Source organism: Phascolarctos cinereus, unplaced genomic scaffold, assembly GCF_003287225.1.
Source record: "Phascolarctos cinereus isolate Bilbo 61053 unplaced genomic scaffold, phaCin_HiC Scaffold_5;HRSCAF=322, whole genome shotgun sequence".
In the NCBI taxonomy this organism is placed as follows: Eukaryota; Metazoa; Chordata; class Mammalia; order Diprotodontia; family Phascolarctidae; genus Phascolarctos; species Phascolarctos cinereus.
The window spans coordinates 15,074,585-15,094,711 of record NW_027555958.1 but is presented as its reverse complement, the minus strand read 5'-3'; the positions used below and the strand labels follow the sequence as shown (position 1 = coordinate 15,094,711).

Here is a 20,127-nt window from a genome sequence, read left to right as displayed (position 1 = left end):
TGTCTCTGATGCTTTCTGCCTATGGGATCCTGGACAAATAATTTCCCCACTTGGGGTCTCAGTTTCGTTCTCTGTAAGATGAAAGGACTGAATTTGACAGTCTCTGAAGCCCCTGACAGCTCTACAGTAATGATCTATGACCTCCCTGGGCCTCAGTTTCTCCATCTGTAAAATGAGGGGATTATACTAGATGATCTCCTATCTTTTCCAGCTCTAGATTTATAATTTTGTGAGCATTCTAAGCCTCAGTTTCCTCAACTGTAAAATGAAGGGGCTGACCAAGAGGGTTCATGAGGTCCCTTCCAGCCCTAGAGTTATCATTCTATGCCTCAACTTCCCTGTGCCTCAGTTTTCTCATATAACATATATCATATCATGTCAGGTCAGGTCACATAACATAACATAACATAACATAATAATAGCTAGCATTTACAGGGCACTTGAAGGTTTGCAAAGTACTTTGTATACATAACTCATTCAATCCTCTCAAAGACCCTGGGAGGTAGGTGCTGTTATTATATTATTATTCCCATTTTACAGATGACATGAGTGACTTACCCAGAGGTGCACAGCTGGTCTAAGTATCTCAGACAAGATTCAGATTGGGGCCTTCCTCATCTCAGATCCTCTTTACCGTCGACATGGCCTCTGAAGTGCCTTCCCACTCAATCTGTGATCCTGTGACCTCTCCGGCCCTCAGTTTCCTCATATATAAAGTCAATCAGTTGGGCCAAATGGCCTTTGAGGTGCCTTCCGCTCTAGGTCTCAAAGCCTCTTCAGGAATCCAAGGGGAAAACTAAGGGGAAGGAGGAATATGCCTTCCTTCCTGATCTGGGGCCAGACTCAAGGCAGTTTTTTAGGCCTTTAAGGAAAACCTGCAGAAAGGCCTCACTGGGCTAACTACCCCCAGAAATACCCACCTTGGGCAGTCTGAAGGTAATGGAGAGGGGTCCAGGATTCTGACAGCCCTGCACGCGGCAGGGACAAAGGACAATAGCAGATCCTTTGGCCCTGGGCTGTGTACAGTGAAGCACCTTCTGCTTTTCCCCCTTGGCCAGTATCAGGGTGCACATCCTGGGTATCAACATCAGCTTTCTTAAGCACAGTGGATAATTTTGATTGCATTAAATTAAAAAGGTTTTGCACAAACAAAGCCAATGCAACTAAGATTAGAAGAAAGGTAGAAAGTTGGGAAGGAATTTTTACAACCAGTCTCTCTGATAAAGGCCTCATTTCTAAAATATATAGAGAATTAAGATAGATTTATAAGAATTAAAGCCATTCCCCAACTGATAAATGGTCAAAGGATATGAACAGACAGTACTCAGATGAAGAAATTAAAGCCATCTATAGTCATATGAAAAAATCTCTAAATCGTTACTGATTAGAGAAATACAAATCAAAACACCTCTGAGGTACCACATCACACCTATCAGGTTGGCCAAGATGACAAAACAGGGAAATGATAAATGTTGGAGAAGATGTGGGAAAATTGGAACACTAATGCATTGTTGGTGGAGTTGTGAAATGATCCAACCATTTTGGAGAACAATTTGGAACTATGCCCATAGGGCTACAAATATGTGCATACCTTTTGATCTAGCAATAGCACTTCTAGGGCTATATTCCAAAGAGATCAAACAAATGGGAAAAGGACCCACATGTACAAAAATAGTCATAGCAGCTCTTTTTGTGGTGGCAAAGAATTGGAAATTGAGAGGATGCCCATCCATTGGGGAATGGCTGAGCAAGTCGTGGTATATGAATGTAATGGAATACTATTGTGCTATAAGAAATGATGAACAGGCTGACTTCAGAAAAATCTGGAAAGACTTGTATGGTCTGATGCTGAGCGAAGTGAGCAGAACCAAGAGGACTTGGTACACAGTAACAGCCACGTTATGCAATGACTAATATTGTTAAACTGAACCCTTCTCAGCATTACAAGGATCTGAGACATCTCCAGAGACCTCGGGATGGAAAATGCTGTCCACATCCAAAGAAAGAACTATGGAAGTCTAATCGCTCTCACTTATTTTTATCTTCTGTTGAGTTTTGTTTCATCTTTCTGATGGTTCCTCCTATTGGTTTTAATTTTTACTTACAACTTCACTAATGTGAAAATATGTTTAATAGGAATGTAAATGTAAAGCCTATATCAAGTTGTGTCTTGGGGAGGGTGGGCAGGGAAGAAGGGGGAGAAAAAATTTTAAACTCAAAAGAATATGGAAGTGATTGTTGATAAATCAAAATAAATTAATAATTTTTTTTAAAAAACCATCAGCTTTCTTGGTGGATTCTGACCCCTTCATTCTGTGCCTTGTGGTAAGGGGAGGGGAAAGCCAGAAAGCTGTGCCATTCTGGATTCTACCAGTGACAGCAGAGGGCAGCAGAGAGCTATGACAGAGAGACAGATGAAATCCACCCAGGTAAGGATGGAGAGGGAGCCTCAGAGGGCAGGTAGGCAGGTGTGCCCAGCAGGCAGGCAGACTGGAGGAGTGAAGCTGGGAACCCCTCTCACCCTGACAAGGGAGGAGGTACAAGAAATGGGGTGGGGTGGGGTAGAGCCTGTGCACGTGACGCTCTAAATCTGGAGCAAAGAAGATTCAGGGACAGCCCAGTAACACTATATGCCAGGCAACCTGCTAAGCACTGGGGACCCAAAGACAAGAAAACTTTCACATCCATTTTCACATTTGATACTCACAACAATCGTGTTATGGTGACGATATTATTTCCATTTAATAGATGGGAAAACTGAGGCTCAGAAAAGAGAATTCACACACCAAACATCAGACAGCCAAGAGCCAAGACCAGAACGAGGTCTCCTGACTCTCAGGCCAGTGCTCCATCTGAGGTCACAGCATCAGGAAACAGGCAGAGAATGACTTGGTAAGCTCACCCTTGAAAACGACCCTCCCATGTGTTTATACTTAAGCAATGTCACAAGCAATAAGGAAAGAACCACCTTCAGTGAGATACAGGATTAGGAAGATTTGCTTCTATACCCATAATGCTGGGGACCCATCTGTTCCACGCCAGTGTCTTAGTATCTTCCTGAGTATCCAGTACAGCACAGATGTTTAATAAATGAATGAAAAGTCCTTTATTATGCACTTACCATGTTCCAAGAACCTTGCTTTTGGCATTGTTCTTGGATGGATGGATGGATGGATGGATGGATGGATGGATGGATGGGTGGGTGGGTGGATGATGGATGGATGGATGATGGATGGATGGATGGATGGATGGGTGGATGGATGGATGAATGGATGGAAGGATGGATGAATGGAACAATGGATGGATGGATGGATGAATTAATTAATTAGCAGACTTTTTCTGGCAGGTCAGAATACTGTGAGGAAGGACATGGAGACCTTTTGCCAACATAGCATACTTTTCCTTTCTCAAAATGAAGATCAGATGACCTCCAAGGTCCAAACCACACTGCAGCTGAATGTCAAGAGAAGTAAAAGCTATCAGAAGCCCAAGAGAAGATGAGGAGGAAGAGGAGGCAGAAGAGAAAGAGGAGGAGGAGAAGGAAGAAAAGAAAAGGAAGAGGTAGAAGAAGAGAGGAAAGGAAAGAAAGAGAGAGGAAGAAAAAGGAGAAGATGAGAAAGAAGAGGAGGAGGAGGAGAAAGAAGAAAGAAACAAGATGAGGAGAGAGAAGGAGGAGAAGACTAATAACAGATAATGTACTCTTTAATGTTTGTAAAGCATTTTACAGACATGATTCTCATCCAAGCCTCACAGCAACCCTGTATACAAGTATAATCATTGTTATTACAGATAAGCAAACTGATGCTCAAAAAAGGTGAAGCCACTTGTGATTTCAGGGGCAGGATTTGAATATGAGCCTTCCTAACATGGCACAGTGGAAGTCCAATTGGAGTCACACCTGGGTTCGGGTCCCAGCTCTGCTATTATTATCTGTATGACCTTAGCCGACTCACTCCACATCTCTGGGCCTCAGACTACATGAACTATAAGTCCCTTTCTAAACCTAAATCTATGATTCCCTGATGACAAATCTAGCCCTTTATCCACCCATCATGCCCCACACCCCTGGGTAAATTGTGTGAATATATGTAAATTATAATAAATTCACCAATGATGAGAACACTTCCAGTGTCTTTTCATAATGTAAAGAAATCACTTTCTGCTGGATTGGTTTGAGTCAGTTCAAACTTTGCCCATTCTACTATAAGAGGATCACAGTACCATTTAGAGCTGGAAAACACCACCTAGTGCAACCCCCTCATTGTACAGATGGGGAAACTGAGGCCCAGAAAGGTCAAGAAACTGCCTAAGGTCACAGGTTGTTTTGAACCCAGATCTCCCTGCAAATGCAGCACTCTGGCCACGGTGCCACATTGTCATGGAGGAAGTTGGCCACACCAAACTGGCTTGAATGCTTCTTCCTATAGGTCCTTGAAGGCCTCTTTGTTCTCTGAGACAAATTGGGAGAAACTCTTGACCTTGGGGTGGAGCCTGTGTGTGAGCTTCACATCTCTGTCTGGCTTCATGTGAAGAAGCGCATCATGTTAGCTATTTCCTGGGCTCCAGGGAATCCCAGCTTCTCATAAGCTTCTGGGGTGATCTGTGAAGGAAAAGAGAGAGAAAGAGAGCACAGCAGGAAACGTTACTGCCCTGCTAGCATGTTAAATTTAGGATACACATTTTTTAAAGGTAAGTTGTATGTAATCGAGATTTATAGTTTCATGTAATTCTCCTTTTCTGTTCTTTGTCTATGGAAATGTTCATCTGTGTCAGTGTTTGTTGATGAGATCACAAGATTGTAGATTTACAGCAGGTGGAGATCTTAGAAGACATTCAGTCCACCTCCATATTTTACAGATGGGGAAACTGAGGCACAGAGTGGTACATTGGCTTGCCCAAAGATGCATAGGTAGCAAGTGAGGGATCACAAGATCTGTCTTTAAAGGGACCTAGAAGGGACCTCAGAAGCCATCTAGTTGAACCCCTTCATTTTATAGTTGGGGAAACTAAGCCAGAAGCAACTTGCCCACTGACACATATTTTTTTTTTGAAGAACATTTTAGAAAGAAACATTATTGGCCAAGTTCCAAACAGTGCCAATGAAAGATTCACACACTGGATTGTTATCAAGCCAAATCCTCACTTGAATATCAGCTGTGGAAGAGGACCTCAGGGGTCACCTGGCCCAGGTCACACCCAAAGCAAGAATTCCCTCTATAGACAAGCAGACAAATAGTCTTCCAGACTCCCCTTGAAGACTCTCTGGGGCCTTTTCTCCTCTCCCTCTACTCCTTTGCCTTTAACAGTCCATTCCAGGCTCATTATCAGAGCTGCAACTAGCAGCTCTCCCCAGAAGACACAGACCTGTATTTCCAGCCCTGATCTCTCTCCTGACCTCTGCTCTCATCTTCACTACCACCACCGGCCCGCCCCCCCCCCCACACAGACACAAAAGTATCACCCGGATTTGAGCTCCACAGGTTGAAAAGTGACCCCATTGTGTAATGTCTTCCTAAACCTGAGCCTCTGACTTCCCCCTCTGCCTAGGGAGCTACCATTCCTTCATCCAATCTCCCGTTTGTAAAGCCTTCTTCTCTTTGACCGTGCTCCCTCAGCACTCACATGGTAGCAGTTACTAAGCCCTCTTGCTAGTCCCTCACAATGTCCCTGTCCCGGCTCGCTTCTCCTCCATTCCCACCATCTCAGTAGAGTTCCCCAGGACCATTCACCTGCTTCCTGCCTTAGCTTCCTCTCTCCTCCTTCCAATCCACTCTTTACTCTGCTACCAGCCTAACTGCCCTTTTACCTAGATTTAGTCAAGCCACTCCTCTCATCAAAGTCCTTCAATAGCTTCCCATTGCCCACGGGGTAAAGCTCAAAGTCCTTTACCCAGAATTCAAAGGCCTCCACCATCTTTCTGAGCCTTACGTGCTGTATTGCTCCCCTCTGCCTGCACCCTGAGCCAGCCAAACTGGGCTACTCTGCACCTGACATCATGGCATTGGCCCTGGAGTCTGAGAACCTACCTTCAAACAAATCCTACCTCTGACGCGATGGCCTGTGAGACTTTGGACAAATCACTTCATCTGCATGGGCCTCAGTTTCCCCATCTTTCAAATGAGGAGATTGAACCTAATGCCCTCTAAGGTTCCTCCTACTTCTGGATTAATGACCTTCTGTGCCTGTGCTGACTCTCTTCCTTTCCCCTGGAATGTCCTCCCTACCCCTCTTCTCAGCATGGTCAGAGAGAAACAGAAAGAGAAAGACAGAAAGGGACATCGGGAAAGCGAAAAGAAGAAGAGAGTTGCACAGAGAGAGAGAAGAGAAGGAGAATGTGTGACCTGATTGCACGTGTATAACCTATATCAGATTGGTTGCCGTCTTAGGGAAAGGGCAGGGATGGTGGGAGGGAGGGAAAAAATTTTGGAACTCAAAATCTTAAAATAAAATTCTATTTACAAGAAGGGAAAGAGAGAAAGACAGAGAGAAAAACAGAGAGGGAGAAACGAGGGAAAGAGAGAGAGAGGGAGAGAGAGAGATTTACTAAGCACTTACTATATATAAAGGCACTTTGCTAAGTGCTAAGGATGCAGACAATCCCCGCCCTTAAGGAGTTTACATCCCAATAGGAGGAGATGGTGCAAAATGGGAAGCCCCACTCCTCTTTAGGGCTCCTGTCTCTGCCTGGGCCCCACTCCTCCTCCCTCCTGCTTCCCCCAGAATCTTTCCCACAATCCATCCCTCCTTCCTGGGGCATCTTCACTTCCTCCCTCTCTGCTGACTCCTTCTGTCTGCCTGCAAACCTGCCCAGGCACAGTCTCCACTCCTGCCCTCTTTCTACCTCTTCCAGCTCCTCTCTCCTCCTATCTCCCTCCTCCTTCACTCATAAAGTCCTAGCAAAGCTGTCCCACACTAAGCCTGCATTGCCTCGTCCCCCACCTCGGGTCTTGCCTTTGCTCTCCCCGAGGTCTCCAGTGATTTCCTAGTCTCCAGTGATTTCCTAGTCCCCAGATTCAATGCCTTCCATTCATTGTGGCTCCAGTTTAGGGTCCTAGAGATAATGCCACAAGGAGCTCATTTTGCAGATTTGGAAACTGAGGCCTTGGAAGGTTCTGTTCCTTCCTTTGACACTTCCTGCGGGACCTCAGGGCCTCAGTTTTCCCTTCTGTAAAATGAGAGGGCTGGACAATATAGACTGTGAGGTCCCTTTCAGCTCCATGTCCATGACTGACGTCTCTTCCCCTCTTCAGGCCTCAGTTTCCCCATCAGTAAAACAAGGGGGTTGGATTAGATGGCCTTGGAGATCCCTTTCCAAATGTCAAGTTATGATCCTTTCATAATGCAAATCATTTTTCTCCATGCAAAAAGCCTGGGAGAGTGTTCAGATACCATTCGTTTGCCTGTCCTGAGAAATCTGCTTTTGCAGGCTCCAGCTGCTTATTAATGAGACACTGCTTCCACTGGCCTCCTCTCCACATCAGAACCAAGTCAGGCAATGGCCTGAGTGGTTTCGGGTACCCAGCACTCGGAGTCTTCTTGACTCCAGGCCCTGCATTCTATCCCCCCAGCCACAAGCTGCCCCAAAAGACACCTTAGAGACCATCCAGTCCAATGTTCTCATTTCACAAGGTAGTAAACTGAGGCCCCAAAAGGTAAAATTACTTTCCCCAGGTCTCACAGAGAGTCAAGTGGCAGAGGAGGGATTTGAATTCAGAGCTATGGCTCTGTCACACTGCCTCTGCATTCGCCATCTTTGTGACCATTGGCCTTCCCTATACTTTAATTCCTTCATCTGCAACGTGGAGATAACATGCCTTGCACTAACACGCTTTGTAAGCCTCAAAGAAGTGAGAGCCTTGCTCCTGGACTCACTTGTCGTGCACAGATGCCTCTGGCTCTCTGTTAAGGCAAGAACAGCCTTCCAGAAGGGTCAGCAGAAGTGCCTAAAAGAGTCACAGCTTTCCTTGCCATTTCTAGGCCAGTAGACTAGCCCACACACCACAAAAAACTTTAAATGGAAGACCAGAGGCTGGCTCACTGCTGGGGTTGGGGCGCCACCATGTGGCCAGATCCAGTCTCTCAAGCCTTTTAAAACTATGGTCATTGTTCATTGTTGAAAACCCAAACGGATAATTCGGCTTTTGGGATCCTTATGTGATCTCAGAATCAGAAGGGACCTTATAGATGATGGAATCCAGCCCTGAAGGCCATGTTTATCACAAAGGCCTGTGTCGGGTAATCACAGCCTGGCAGACACCCACAGCAGTAAGCAGTGTGACCATTTTACTCCTCCACTCAAAAAGCCCTCTTTTAAAAGCCTTGTGCTTCTGTCATTCAGTCAGGGCTGACTCTTCATGACCCCTTGCACCATAGCAGGCCAAGCCCTTCTATCCTCCACTATCTCCCAAAGACGGTCCAAACTCATGTTCATTGCTTCTATCCTCTACCTTCCCCTTCTCCTTTTGTCTTCAATCTTTCCCGACATCAGGTTTGGGTTTTTGCTCGTTTTGTTTTTTTCCCATGAGTCCCATCTTCTCATGATGTGGCCAAAGTACTGAAGCTTCTTTACTGCCCCCAAAATAAAATGCATGCTCCTCTGCTGCTCACTTAAAGTCCTTCATGCTCTGGCTCCAGCCATCCCAGCTAGGCCACTCCTTCAGAACATTCCAGCTCCCAGTTACATGTAGCCTCCCGGGTCTAGAAAGAATCAATGCATGCCTAAATGCATGAGCCAATGAATTAATGAATGAATGGAGTGGGTGAAGGAAGGAAACCATGAATGAAGGAATGCAAAAATGCATGAATGAATGAATGCATCCATGGATCAGTGAGTGAACAAATATATTAAATAATGTAATTAAATGCCCACTATGTAAGTGCCAGGTACTATGCTAAATTCTGGGAATGCAAAGAAAGGCAAAAACACAAATACTTCCTGCCCTCAAGGAGCTCACAATCTAATGGGGGGGGGAGACAATAAGCAAACAAATATATACAAACAAGCTATCTACAAAATAAATAAAGAAGTAAATAAGAGAGAGAAGGCACCAGAATTTACAGAGATTGGGGTAGGCTTCCTACAGTACATGGCACGTTAGTTGAGACTCAGAGGAAGCCAGTAGGTGGAGATGACAAGGAACACCGTTCCAGACATGGGAGACAGCCAGAGAAAATGTCTGGAGCTGAGAGATGGAGGGTCTTGTTCCTGGAACAGCCAAGATGCCAGGAAGGCTGAGCAAAGGGTACCTGGGCTGAGGTTATAAGGTGGAAGGTGGTTGTAAGGTGGAACAGGTTATGAAGGTGGGTTTAGTCGCTCAACCTCCCTCAGCTTCCTCATTGGTAAAATGGGGGCTGCTATAGCTTCTGCCTCACAGAGTCACTGTCACGCTCAAAGGAACTAATATATGCAAAGCACTTAGTGAATCTTAAACCTTGATATAAACGTTAGCTATTACTAATTCTCTTTTTTTATTACTATTCTTAGGCAATTGGGGTTAAGTGACTTGGCCAGGGTCACTGAGGCCACATTTGAACTCAGGTCCTCCTTACTTCAGGGCCAGTGCTCTATACACTGCACCACCCAGCTGCCCCTATTACTAATTCTTAAAGTACAAGGATTCTTCCCCATTACCTATGAAATCCCATCATCAATCACCCACTAACAATGACTGGCTTGTCCCCACCCACAGACTTTCCCAGAATTCCCAGGTGAACAGATGCTTCCCCTCAAGTAGGAGAAAAGGGGTCCACAAGCACTGTTGTTTCTGGCCTGTCAAGGCTCACCTTGGCGTCTTTAATCACTTTCCCCAAGACCTTGGACAGGATGTCTGCATACTGCTGAACTGTCAGGGCTTCTGCACTGAGACCCACGGCCTTGCCCAGGAACTCTTCTGGGGATCGGAAGATACTAACGACCGCCGGTCCAACGTCAGCAACAGAGATGCCATCCATGGGGATGTCCTTCATAGGCACCACTGGCCAACACAGAAGAACAATCAATTACAACAGACCCTCCCACAGCACGTTCCTCCCAGAGCCCATTGGCCACTCAGATGCAGTGTGGGCTGGATCACCATAAGGGGTTAAAAGCCTCACACAGGTAGGAGATCACAGTCCATCAATGAGCATTTGCTTCTAGCTCTCTGGGGCAGTAGCTGGGTTAGGCCCTAAGGCTGTGGACAAAAGCCTGGAAGTCTCTGCCTCCTGGGACCTTGCCCTCTATTGGGAGAAACAAACCATGCACACAATAAACGCAAGGTAATTGGTGGGGCACGTGGGGGCACAAGCACCTGAGGGGCACCGCAGGTAGTGGTCCCTGAGCTAAGCTTTAAAGTGAACTAGAGCCTAAGAAGCAGAGGGAAGAAGGGAGTGCGTTCCAGGCATGGGGGAGAGAGAGTCCTTCAAAACGAAAAGTGTCCCCCGAGGAACCTCTGACTTTTCTGGGGCCAGCCTCTCTGGCCACAGGCTGTCTGTGTGCTACAGCTGACCTATAGGAGGCAGTGTGGTAAAGGGGAAAGATACTGCCTCTGGAGCCAGAGGACCTGACTCCAAACTTCAGACATTGGTCAAGTCCCTTTAGCATCCTGGGCCTCAGTTTTCTCCTGTGTAAAAGGGGGAAGTGGACCAGATGGCTACTGGGAGCCTTCAGCTCTAGTTCCTGTCTAGTTCCCCCAACCAGCCCCCATAATGGGGAATCTTCCTTACAGCCTGGCTCATCCATGCTCCCCACCCTACCCACCTGTGATGTCAGAGGCAGGAAGCTCACCATACAATGCTGAGGGAGACCCTGTCAAACACCTGGACCAATTCCACATCAGGACACAAGTCTGTTGTTCCTCTTGTCTCCTCCATTAGAACATCAGCCCCTAAAGGGCAGTGATTTCGGAGGAGAGGCTTCATCTTTGTACCCACAGGACGTAGCCCAGCTGTGGGGCTGGGTTATTAGCATTCGTAGACCAATATATTTATAGATTAGCAACTATAGATTGATTGATATAGTGACACTTAAAAACCTCTTCTTGACTCATTAGAGGCAACTTTGGCATCTCTGCAGTCTGGAAGTTCCCGAGGCCTGGGGTAGCCCAGGAAAGGGTAGCAGATCATTCACGGATTCATTCATTCCAAAATATTTACTAAGCAAAGCGTTGAGTGCCTTATCCTGGCTCTCTTCTGCTTTGACTGGTCTCAGGCTGAGACCAGCTGCTGGTCCCAGATCTTAAGGTCCCAGATCTAGGCCTGAAACGGACCTCAGAGGCCAACCCCACTCATTGTACAGAGGAGGAAACTGAGGCACAGGGAGCTTAAGTGACTGGAAGAACACAGAGCTGGAAAAGACCTCAGAGGCCTCCCTCATTTTACAGATGAACAAACTGAGACCCAGAAGGTTAAGTGACCTGCCACTGTCACATGGATAGTAAGTCTCAGAGGCAGGATTTGAACCTAGTCCTCAGACCCCAAATCCAGGGCTCTTTCCACTAGCGGACACTGCCTCCCATGTGTTTTATACATCTTTGCACCTCCCTCCCTCACCCCACCAGGGCCTTGCATGGGATCAGAGACTAGAAGGGATCCAGAAGGGACCCCAGAGGGGGTGAGGAAGTGATGAGACTTGCCCAAGGTCACTCAGCCAGCAAGTGTCTGGTAGAATATGAATCCAAGGCTTTCAGAGTTCAAATGCAGTCCTCTGTCCACTAACAATCATACTGCCTCTCACTAAATATTGAATGAATGAATGAATGAATGAATGAATGAATGACGGCATAGCGCTGATCCCTGCTGCCTCTCACAGCCATTTTCGAACATACCCAAATTGTAGTAGTCGCCATCAGATGCCTTCACTGGCTTCAAGCCTTTTAGAAAGTTTTCATAGTAGGCGGGTACCCTGACACTGGTCATGGGCACGCCGAGATTCCAGAAGTATTCTTCCACCTCTCCTTTGCCATCAAAGTGTGGCACCTCCAGTTTCCCTTTGGTCAACTTCTTGACATTCTCCAGGCCACTGTATACCACGTGCTTCAAGCCCAGCTCTTTACTGGCATCGGCTACGATTTTCCCCTGTGAACCAAAGATATGAAAATACAAGGAATTTTCCATTGCTTTTATGCTAATTCCTGTTTTCTCATTTTTCAAAGTTATTGCTTTCACATCTGTTCCCTGAGTATCATCAATCTCATGAAACCCCACCAGATAAGAGAGAGTAAGAGTAATAACAAAAGAAAAGCAGCAACAATGTGGCAATTGGAGATGGCTGGCCTTGGAGTTGTTCAAGTTGCCTCTCATGCTTCCTGCCTGGGGCCCCCTGGGCAGGGCATTCACTTCTCATCACCCCAGGCTGCTAACTCTGGAAGACTATGAATTTGGGAGCAGGTGCCCATCTGCTTGGTGGAGAGAGTTCCTCCTGGGCCAATGAAATGCCAGGACCAAGCCCCATCCCAATGGGGGCCACGGAAAACCCAACAGGGAGAGATGAAGGGAGGGAGGGAGAAGAAGCAGAAAACTGAAAACCGAAGAAAAAGCTCGAGTCCACAAATGTGGCAATGAATGCATTCTTTGAATTCGCCTCTCATCATACCATTGGGCTAGAACTAAAGACTTTATTTTACATAAGTACAACTTTCACATACTATGAATTTGAATACGTGCAGCTACTTTAGGGAATTCATTATTTGAAGGAATGGAGACCTCACAGTACTCCACCCAGGGAAGGGTGCTAGGCTTCTTTTCGGGGGGGGGGCGCGGAGCAAGGAATAAAGATTCATAAGACATAGTACAAAGAAGTACAAAGTTCAAAGAGCTTTCAGATCAGTAAGTCAGAGACCTCCTGACTGTCTCTCCCAAAGGAGCTTGGTAAAGGGTGTGAGAGGAGGAGAGAAGGGTACAAGCATTTATTACGTACTTACTTTGTGCCCAGCAATGTGCTAATGAAAATGGTCTCACTGATGGATGACAGCATCATTCACAAAATAGTCCACCTTTCTGTAGCACTTTCAGGTTTATGAACGTCAGCCTGCCTGGCCTCGGAACCAGGAGAAACTCGGTTCCAGTCCCACCTCTGACACATAAAGGTAGTGAGCCCCGGATTTTCATCATTTAACCTCCAAGTGTTCTAGGCAATTCTCACGGATGACAAATGGCAGAAAAGCTGCCAACCTGCTGTGACCCAAGGGGTTTCCTCATGTGGGCCATCTCGAAGCTGATGAAATCATACCCCATTTCTTCAACTTTTCCTTAAAGGTTTACCAAACAGCTTCCTCACCACAACAACCCTGCCAGGGTCTCATTCTTATCACCCAGAAGGAACTGGTTGCTAGGGTAGATGTGATGGGAGCCTTGGGGAGAAATAATTACTCTATCTAAGAAGCTGTGAGGGAGCAGGAGAAAAGCCAGGCAGGGTGAGTCATGCAAGCCAGATTTGAAGAGAGCAGAGTTCAAAGGATTTGAAGAAAGGACTGGTAGGATTCAGGATTTAGGATTCAGGCAGTGGCAAAGTGTGTAGTGTGCCATACTGGGAGTCAGGAAGACCTGACTGAGTTCAAAACTTGCCTCAGCCACTTACTAGCTGTGTGATCCTGGGCAGGTTGATTGGCCTTTCTCAGCCTCAGTTTCCTCATTCGTAAAATGGGGACAGTAATAACAGCACCTACTCTGCCTTCTAGGATTGTGGTGAGGATCAAGTGAGATAACACATAGAGGACTTTGGAAGCCTTAATGTCAAGAGAAATGCCGGCCATGACTGTCATTATTACATAGTTCAAAATCTTCCTCAGAAGCCTGCTGTCTTCTACAACTTGGAGCACACTTCTGTCCTCAGTTTTCTCCTGTGTAAAATGTGAAGGGATGCACCTGAAGACCTCTAAAGTTCTTCTCTGCCCCAAAGGTATGACCCCAGGATCCTAAGGCAGCCCACACTAGAGGCCTTTGTGCACAGGGGAAGTGACCCCTCCTCCCATTGCTTGGAAATGACACAGACTGGACTAAATCACTCCTAAGGTTCCTGCCAACTCAGACATGGGGATTATTAGCCCCATTTTACAGATGAGGAAACTCAATCTGAGAAATTTAATGACTTGCCTAAGATCACACGACTGGGAAATATCAGAGCACATGTTTGCACCTTGTTTCACCTTGGGCGAGTCACTTCATTTCCTGTTCATCTGTCAAATGGGACGATTGGACTAGATGGCTTCTGAGCTCCCTTCCTGGATCTACAACCAGGCTTCCTAAACCTTCTTTTTCTAGGACAGCTCCCAGCCTTCAGGAGGGAATGAGCTTTCAGAGTCTGAGGGCTTTCAGCAAGGCCTGAGGGCTTTCCTCTGAGCAAGTGCACAAACTTGATTGTATGGATTCCTCAGTTTCCCTTTCACTAACAATGAAGATGAAGACTGGACCTGTGAAGATATTGATTGCAGGGAATTCTGTCTATCACATTCAGTTTCTGGCACTTTCTCTGCAATTTATCATTTTAGGGAGTTTCCTAGGGCGCTGGGAGGCCTTGGTCTTTTGAGCTTCAAAGCCAACTCTCCTCTGACCTTAGCAGGGCAGCCTTTAGCTACTTAAAGATTTTTTAAAAAACGAAAAACTATTCAAGGTAACGAAGATAAATGACTGGAGAGCAAGTGTTGTCTTTTTGTGTGTCTTCAACCCCTTGGAAAGGCTGGGGAAGCCTAGGGGCCCCTTCTGGGAACCACGTTTAAAATAATCGAAGGATATGCTACATTTTAGTTAGAGGCTAGTGAAAATACAGCCTTCATTTCCCCTTCTGCTGTGGATAAATGAGGTATTATTCCACTACATTTTTTGATTCCTTCACTCAAGCCAAGACATGCACTTCCCGACTCGAGACTAATAGAGACTACATATTTGGTAGCTCTCTCTCTCCCTTGCACAGAATCACAAGTGACACAGGATTTAGGGAGGGGCTGGATCCCAAGCAGAGTCCTATGGGATATTTCTAATCATTCGTGTAATTCTTGACCCAAAGTGCCCAGCTCTGGGAACTGACCTAGGCATATGTTTTTTTCTTACTTATTATGCTTCTACCTGGAGTTTGCTCCAAGGAATCCAAATATAACTTAGACATAGCTAAGGTCCAACTTTCCCTAAATGTTTGTAATAGCATCAACAATTCCCACATAAGAACTCAGGGTAATAACTTCACATTAAGCCTTTATCTCACTCCAAGTGAAATCTCTCCCTTCCACAAAGTTCTAAATAGTCAGAGAGATAGAGAACAGATAGAGGAATGACATATAGAGATGATGAGAAAGATGATAGATCGATAGACAAAGGGACAGAGACATGACAGATAAATAGATAATAGATAGATGAGAGACGGAAAGAGAGAGACAGAGCGAGAGAGAGAGACAGAGCGAGAGAGAGAGACAGAGAGAGAGAGAGAGAGAGAGAGAGAGAGAGAGAGAGAGAGAGAGAGAGAGAGAGAGAGAGAGACTTGAACTGCCACTTTGTGGGTTAGGCTTTTCTTTGAACCTTCTAGACAGCAATCCCCTTTCCCCGTGGACTTGCATTGCCTGTAATAGAGGGATGGCAAGGTCCTTTTCTCTTGCTTCCCCAAATCATGAGCCCCCCTCATTGATCCTCCAGCCACAGAAGCCACATGGGTAAATCGATTCTTCTCTTTCCCAGGCGCAAAGTTACCTAGAAGTTATCCTCCCCTCTCTAAAAGACCAGTACTTTGAATACTTGAACTTAGGCTCATCCATGAGGCAACACTCATGGCTGGTGGGGGCAACAAATCTTCCCTTTGTGGGCAGAAGACTAGATTCTGGGACAACGATGCCTAGAAGATTTGAAATCTCTCCTCTTCTACACAGGAGATTGGGTTGTTCAGGAAACAACTAGCTCTTTATAGCGTTTTCTGTGGGTAAAGTTGGGGGAAGCCATCGATTGGGGAATGGCTGAACAAATTGTGCTATGTGATTACAAAGGAATACTATTTTACTATGAGAAATGATGAGCAGGATGTTCTCAGGAAAACCTGGAAAGCCTTAGATGATCTGATACTAAGTAAATGTACTGTGTACAAAGTAACAGCGATATTGTGGGATGATCAACTATGAAGGACTTGGCTATTCTCAGCAATACAACCATCCAAGACAACTCTAAAGGATTTAATGATGAAACATGCTATCCATCTCCAGAGAAAGAACTGATGGTATCTGAATACAGATTGAAGCATGCTTTTTTTACTTTCTTTATTTTCCTTGAGTTTTTGTTGTTGTCATTGTTTGTTTTCTTTCACAACAGGACTATTAGGGATATGTTTTACAGGACTATACACGTAGTGTGTAGTCCTAGATCAAATCGCCTGCCTTCTTAATGAAGGTGGGGGGAGGGGTGGGGAGGAAGGAAGGAAGGGAGAGAATTTGGAACTCAACATTTTGAAACAAGTGCTAAAAATTGTTTTTACATGTAACTGGGGGAAAATAGAAGCTAAAAAAACAGAACGACCTAGCTCCCTTCTCAGGCCAAGTGGGCAGGTACACACTGCATCCACCATGTGTTCCTGTAGGGACTCTCCCAGAGCCCCAAGCACCACCATCTCTTAGGTGGGGAAATCCATTCTTAGGCACTTTCCTCTTTGGCTACATTGAGCACATGTTGATTCCAGCCATGTGATGGTACTGAAAGTCCCCATCAATGCTCCTAGTGGGGTAGGGAAAAAAAGAGAAATCCCTTCTCCTATGCCATATACTAAGAAAAAAGCAAAAAGGGACAAGAGTAGTCTGTCTTCCTATCACTCTTACTTACAGGCCAGTACAAAGGACTTAGAATAAGACCATCCTCATAAGTCCCAGCTGGTCGACTGTCCTGGGAGCAGCCCCACTCATTGGGAACCAATCAGGAGGCAGAACTTGTCCTTTCCAGGTGCCAGTGCACCTCTGTGGGGAGAGATAAGCTCAACAGGATGGAATCCTGCCTTATCAACACTTCTTGTTCTGATTAGAATGAGAAGCATCAGCTTTGGGCACAAGACAGTAAAGTCCTGAGAGTTTACAAATGTAGATTGGACTCTTACTGGGGCATGAGACCCCTGCTCTTCAGCACTGGACAGGGGCTGCCCGAGCTCTAGAGCCCCTTCTTTGATGGACATACCCCTATTCCCTACCTGCTGCACTTCATTCTCCTTGCTAAAGTCTTCCCAGTAGGTGGTCAGCAGGAAGGCACCATAGGCCCCTTTTAATGCTCCCTTCACAGCCTCTTGGTCATTCAGGTCACACTTCACCACTTCAGCTCCCAGGTCTCGAAGGGCCAGGGCAGCAGGTCTGGTCACATCCCGAGTCAACGCTCTTACGGAAAAGTCTTTGTCCTCCAAAATGGCTCTAGCAACAGAACCACCCTGAGAACCTGGTGAGGAAGAAAATCAATTTAAAAGTGAACAAATGTCTTGAGAAATGAAGGAATGAATAAACATGCATACATATGTGTGTGTGATTGTATATATACAGGTTGTGTGTGTGTGTGTGTGTGTGTGTGTGTGTGTGTGTGTGTATGAGGAATCAGAAAGGGAGGCTCTCAGAACACTTGGCTTAGGGTCAGAAATCCTGGGATTGGTGTGTTTGTACCAATAATTGTTACTTGTGTTAAATTATTCCACTTTTCTGATCCTCTGTTTCCTTATCCATAAAATGGAGCCAATAATACAAACACTACTAAGGGGATGGATTGGAGCATTAGATCCCAACTCTTCCTACCCTGGCCCCGACTTATATAAAAAGGATAGAACAAATCTGTCTTGGACTCCTCCTTTTGGGGGCCCCATCCTTCCTCTGGGACGTCCCACCTCCCCACTCTGCTCCAGCCCTCCTATGGGGAGTAGCAGCCAGGGGCATGGGGAAGAGGCTCAAATGAAATCTTCATGTAAAGCACTTTACAAATGCTAGTTATTTTTCTGCTTATTAGCTGCAGCAGCAGCAGCAGTAGCCTACATTTCCCAGTCTGGTAATGCCTTCATTCCCTGGGCCTTCTATTCCCCTCCTGCTAAGCTCCAGCAATATTTATGGAGCCCTATCAGAGTGTGTTGGGAAATGTTTAACAACCAGGCTGGGTGGGGTGGGGTGGGGTGGGGAGTGTATACACCCCTCATTTTAACCTTTTAATCTGACTTGTTAGCATCTTTTCCACCACTTTCTTAAGTCTAAAACAATAACAAAATAATAAATCGAACCCTGATTTATAGCAGGCACTCATTTCTGACCCATGATCATTGACCCTGAAAATTTCACAATCTCTTCTGCTGCAGGATGAAGCTCATTGTACCACCAGATCCTGCTCAGATGCTCAGCCACAAGGTGTTAGTTCATGAGGTAGCACACCTGGGAATTGGGAGGGCAGGGTGCATATTTAAATTGCAGACTCAAAAAATAACAGCTTGAAGACCCAGTGGAATCAAAAGAGCTGTGAGCTCTTGATGCTCTAATTTGGTGAAAGGGCCCCTTCCAGCCTTCTTTTTTCTCCAGCTGTTCTGGAACTGCTAGCTGGCACCCTGGACACTCTGCTCCCCTATCTAAAGTCCAAGAGCTTTGCCAGCTGGGTCAGAAGCTTCTTGCCATCTTCCAGGACCCACATAAACAGCAATGTTTGGCTCTTAGTGATCACCATTTCCTTTGCCAAAAACACGCACACCATGCCTTTAAAACCAGGTTTAAGAATTTTACCAAGAGAAAAAGTCAAGTCCACTGTCCTATCATTTGTGGAATCCCTCCAGCTGGACCTGCAGTCAGGAAGACCCAAGTCTGAACTGGCCTCAGATACTTACTAGCTAAGTGATCCTGGGCAAGTCACTTTGCCTCTCTTTGCCTCAGTTTCCCCAACTGTAAAATAACCTGTAAGTTCCCTTTCTACTCTAAATCTGTCATCAGTCTCTTGAGGAAGGTACTACCCTTGTCATTTCTATGTTACACATGAGGAAACTGAGGCTTGGAGAGATTGTGACTTTCCCAATACATTATTAATGTCTGAGGTGGGATTTAAACTCAGATCTTTCTGTCTCTAAATCCAACACTCTGTGCACTACTCCATACTGCTTCTTGTCAGAAGAATACATTTCCTAGCTCTTCCCATTCACCCCAAACCCCCACATAGGCATTTTGTTATTCTTCTTCCAACTAAGAAAATGAAGGGAAGAAGAGAATTGAAGACACAGCCTACCTTGGTAAATAAAGCACAGGTTTACACAAGCCAAGGCATGACCCAAAAAAGCAAAATAACTAAGAGAGAAAAATATAATAGGGAACTCTTTCTGAGAACATTTCCTAAAATCAAATCAAATTAAATCCTCCTTCTTGCTGCCAACACAAGAAATTCAAGTGGATTCTTTTGTTAAAGATTCCTAGAAGAATCACAGCTTGAAAACTGAAAGGGAACTGAGAGATCAATGAGTCCATCCCCCCTCATTTGATAGATGAGGAAACTGAGGTCCAACTCTTAAAACACTTGCCCAAGGTTGAACAGGGACATCAAGTCCAACCACCTCCCATTTTACAAGTGAAGTAAGTGAGGTGCAGAGGTAAAGAGGTTTGCCCAATGTCATACAGGTAGTAAGTAGCAGAGGAAAGATTTGAACCCAGGTCCTGTGCCTGCTATGCCTCATCTGCCTCTGTTCTTTACACAAGCCATGCTCCTACAGTCATCCGATGATAGATAGCCTAAGCCTGCCCCCACAGAAGCATGAATAAAATCTTCAGACAACCTTCCCCCCAATGGAAAAAGGAAGTTCTTTTTACCTGTTGCCCCAAACACAGCGATGACTTTCTTGCTTGCCATGTTGCTGAGCCTAGAATCAGTGGAAGGACAGGCTGTGAGAAGGTCTGCCCCTGTCCAGCTTCAGCACCAGACTGGAGAGTCCTGCCTTTCACTATCAGGCCTCAGATTGCTCTGCCCTATCCTACCTTGTTCTCAAACAGAGCAGAAGAAGAGAGATTAGGTGAATTCTCTGACTCACCATGATACTGCAGTTTTCTCCAGTAATTGATAGTGGAAAGAAGGCTGGACCTAGTGTCAGGAGAGACCTGGGTTTGAATCCTAGCACTGACACTTCACTGTGTGACCCTGGGCCAGTCAATCAACCTAGGTGAGCTTCAGTTTCCTCACCTATAAGAATGAGCAAGC

The 20,127-nt window shown here is 45.7% G+C and overlaps 1 protein-coding gene across 1 annotated transcript; it reads right to left on the bottom strand.

Annotated features, from left to right (window-relative positions):
* Positions 1-4,209: 4,209 nt before the first annotated feature.
* LOC110221336 (nmrA-like family domain-containing protein 1) lies at positions 4,210-19,907 on the bottom strand. Its single transcript, XM_078156742.1, is given in 6 exon segments — positions 4,210-4,528; positions 4,531-4,600; positions 9,784-9,974; positions 11,805-12,054; positions 17,126-17,364; positions 19,743-19,907. Coding segments are annotated over 6 exon segments (897 nt in total). The 5' UTR covers positions 19,783-19,907; the 3' UTR covers positions 4,210-4,421.
* Positions 19,908-20,127: the final 220 nt, after the last annotated feature.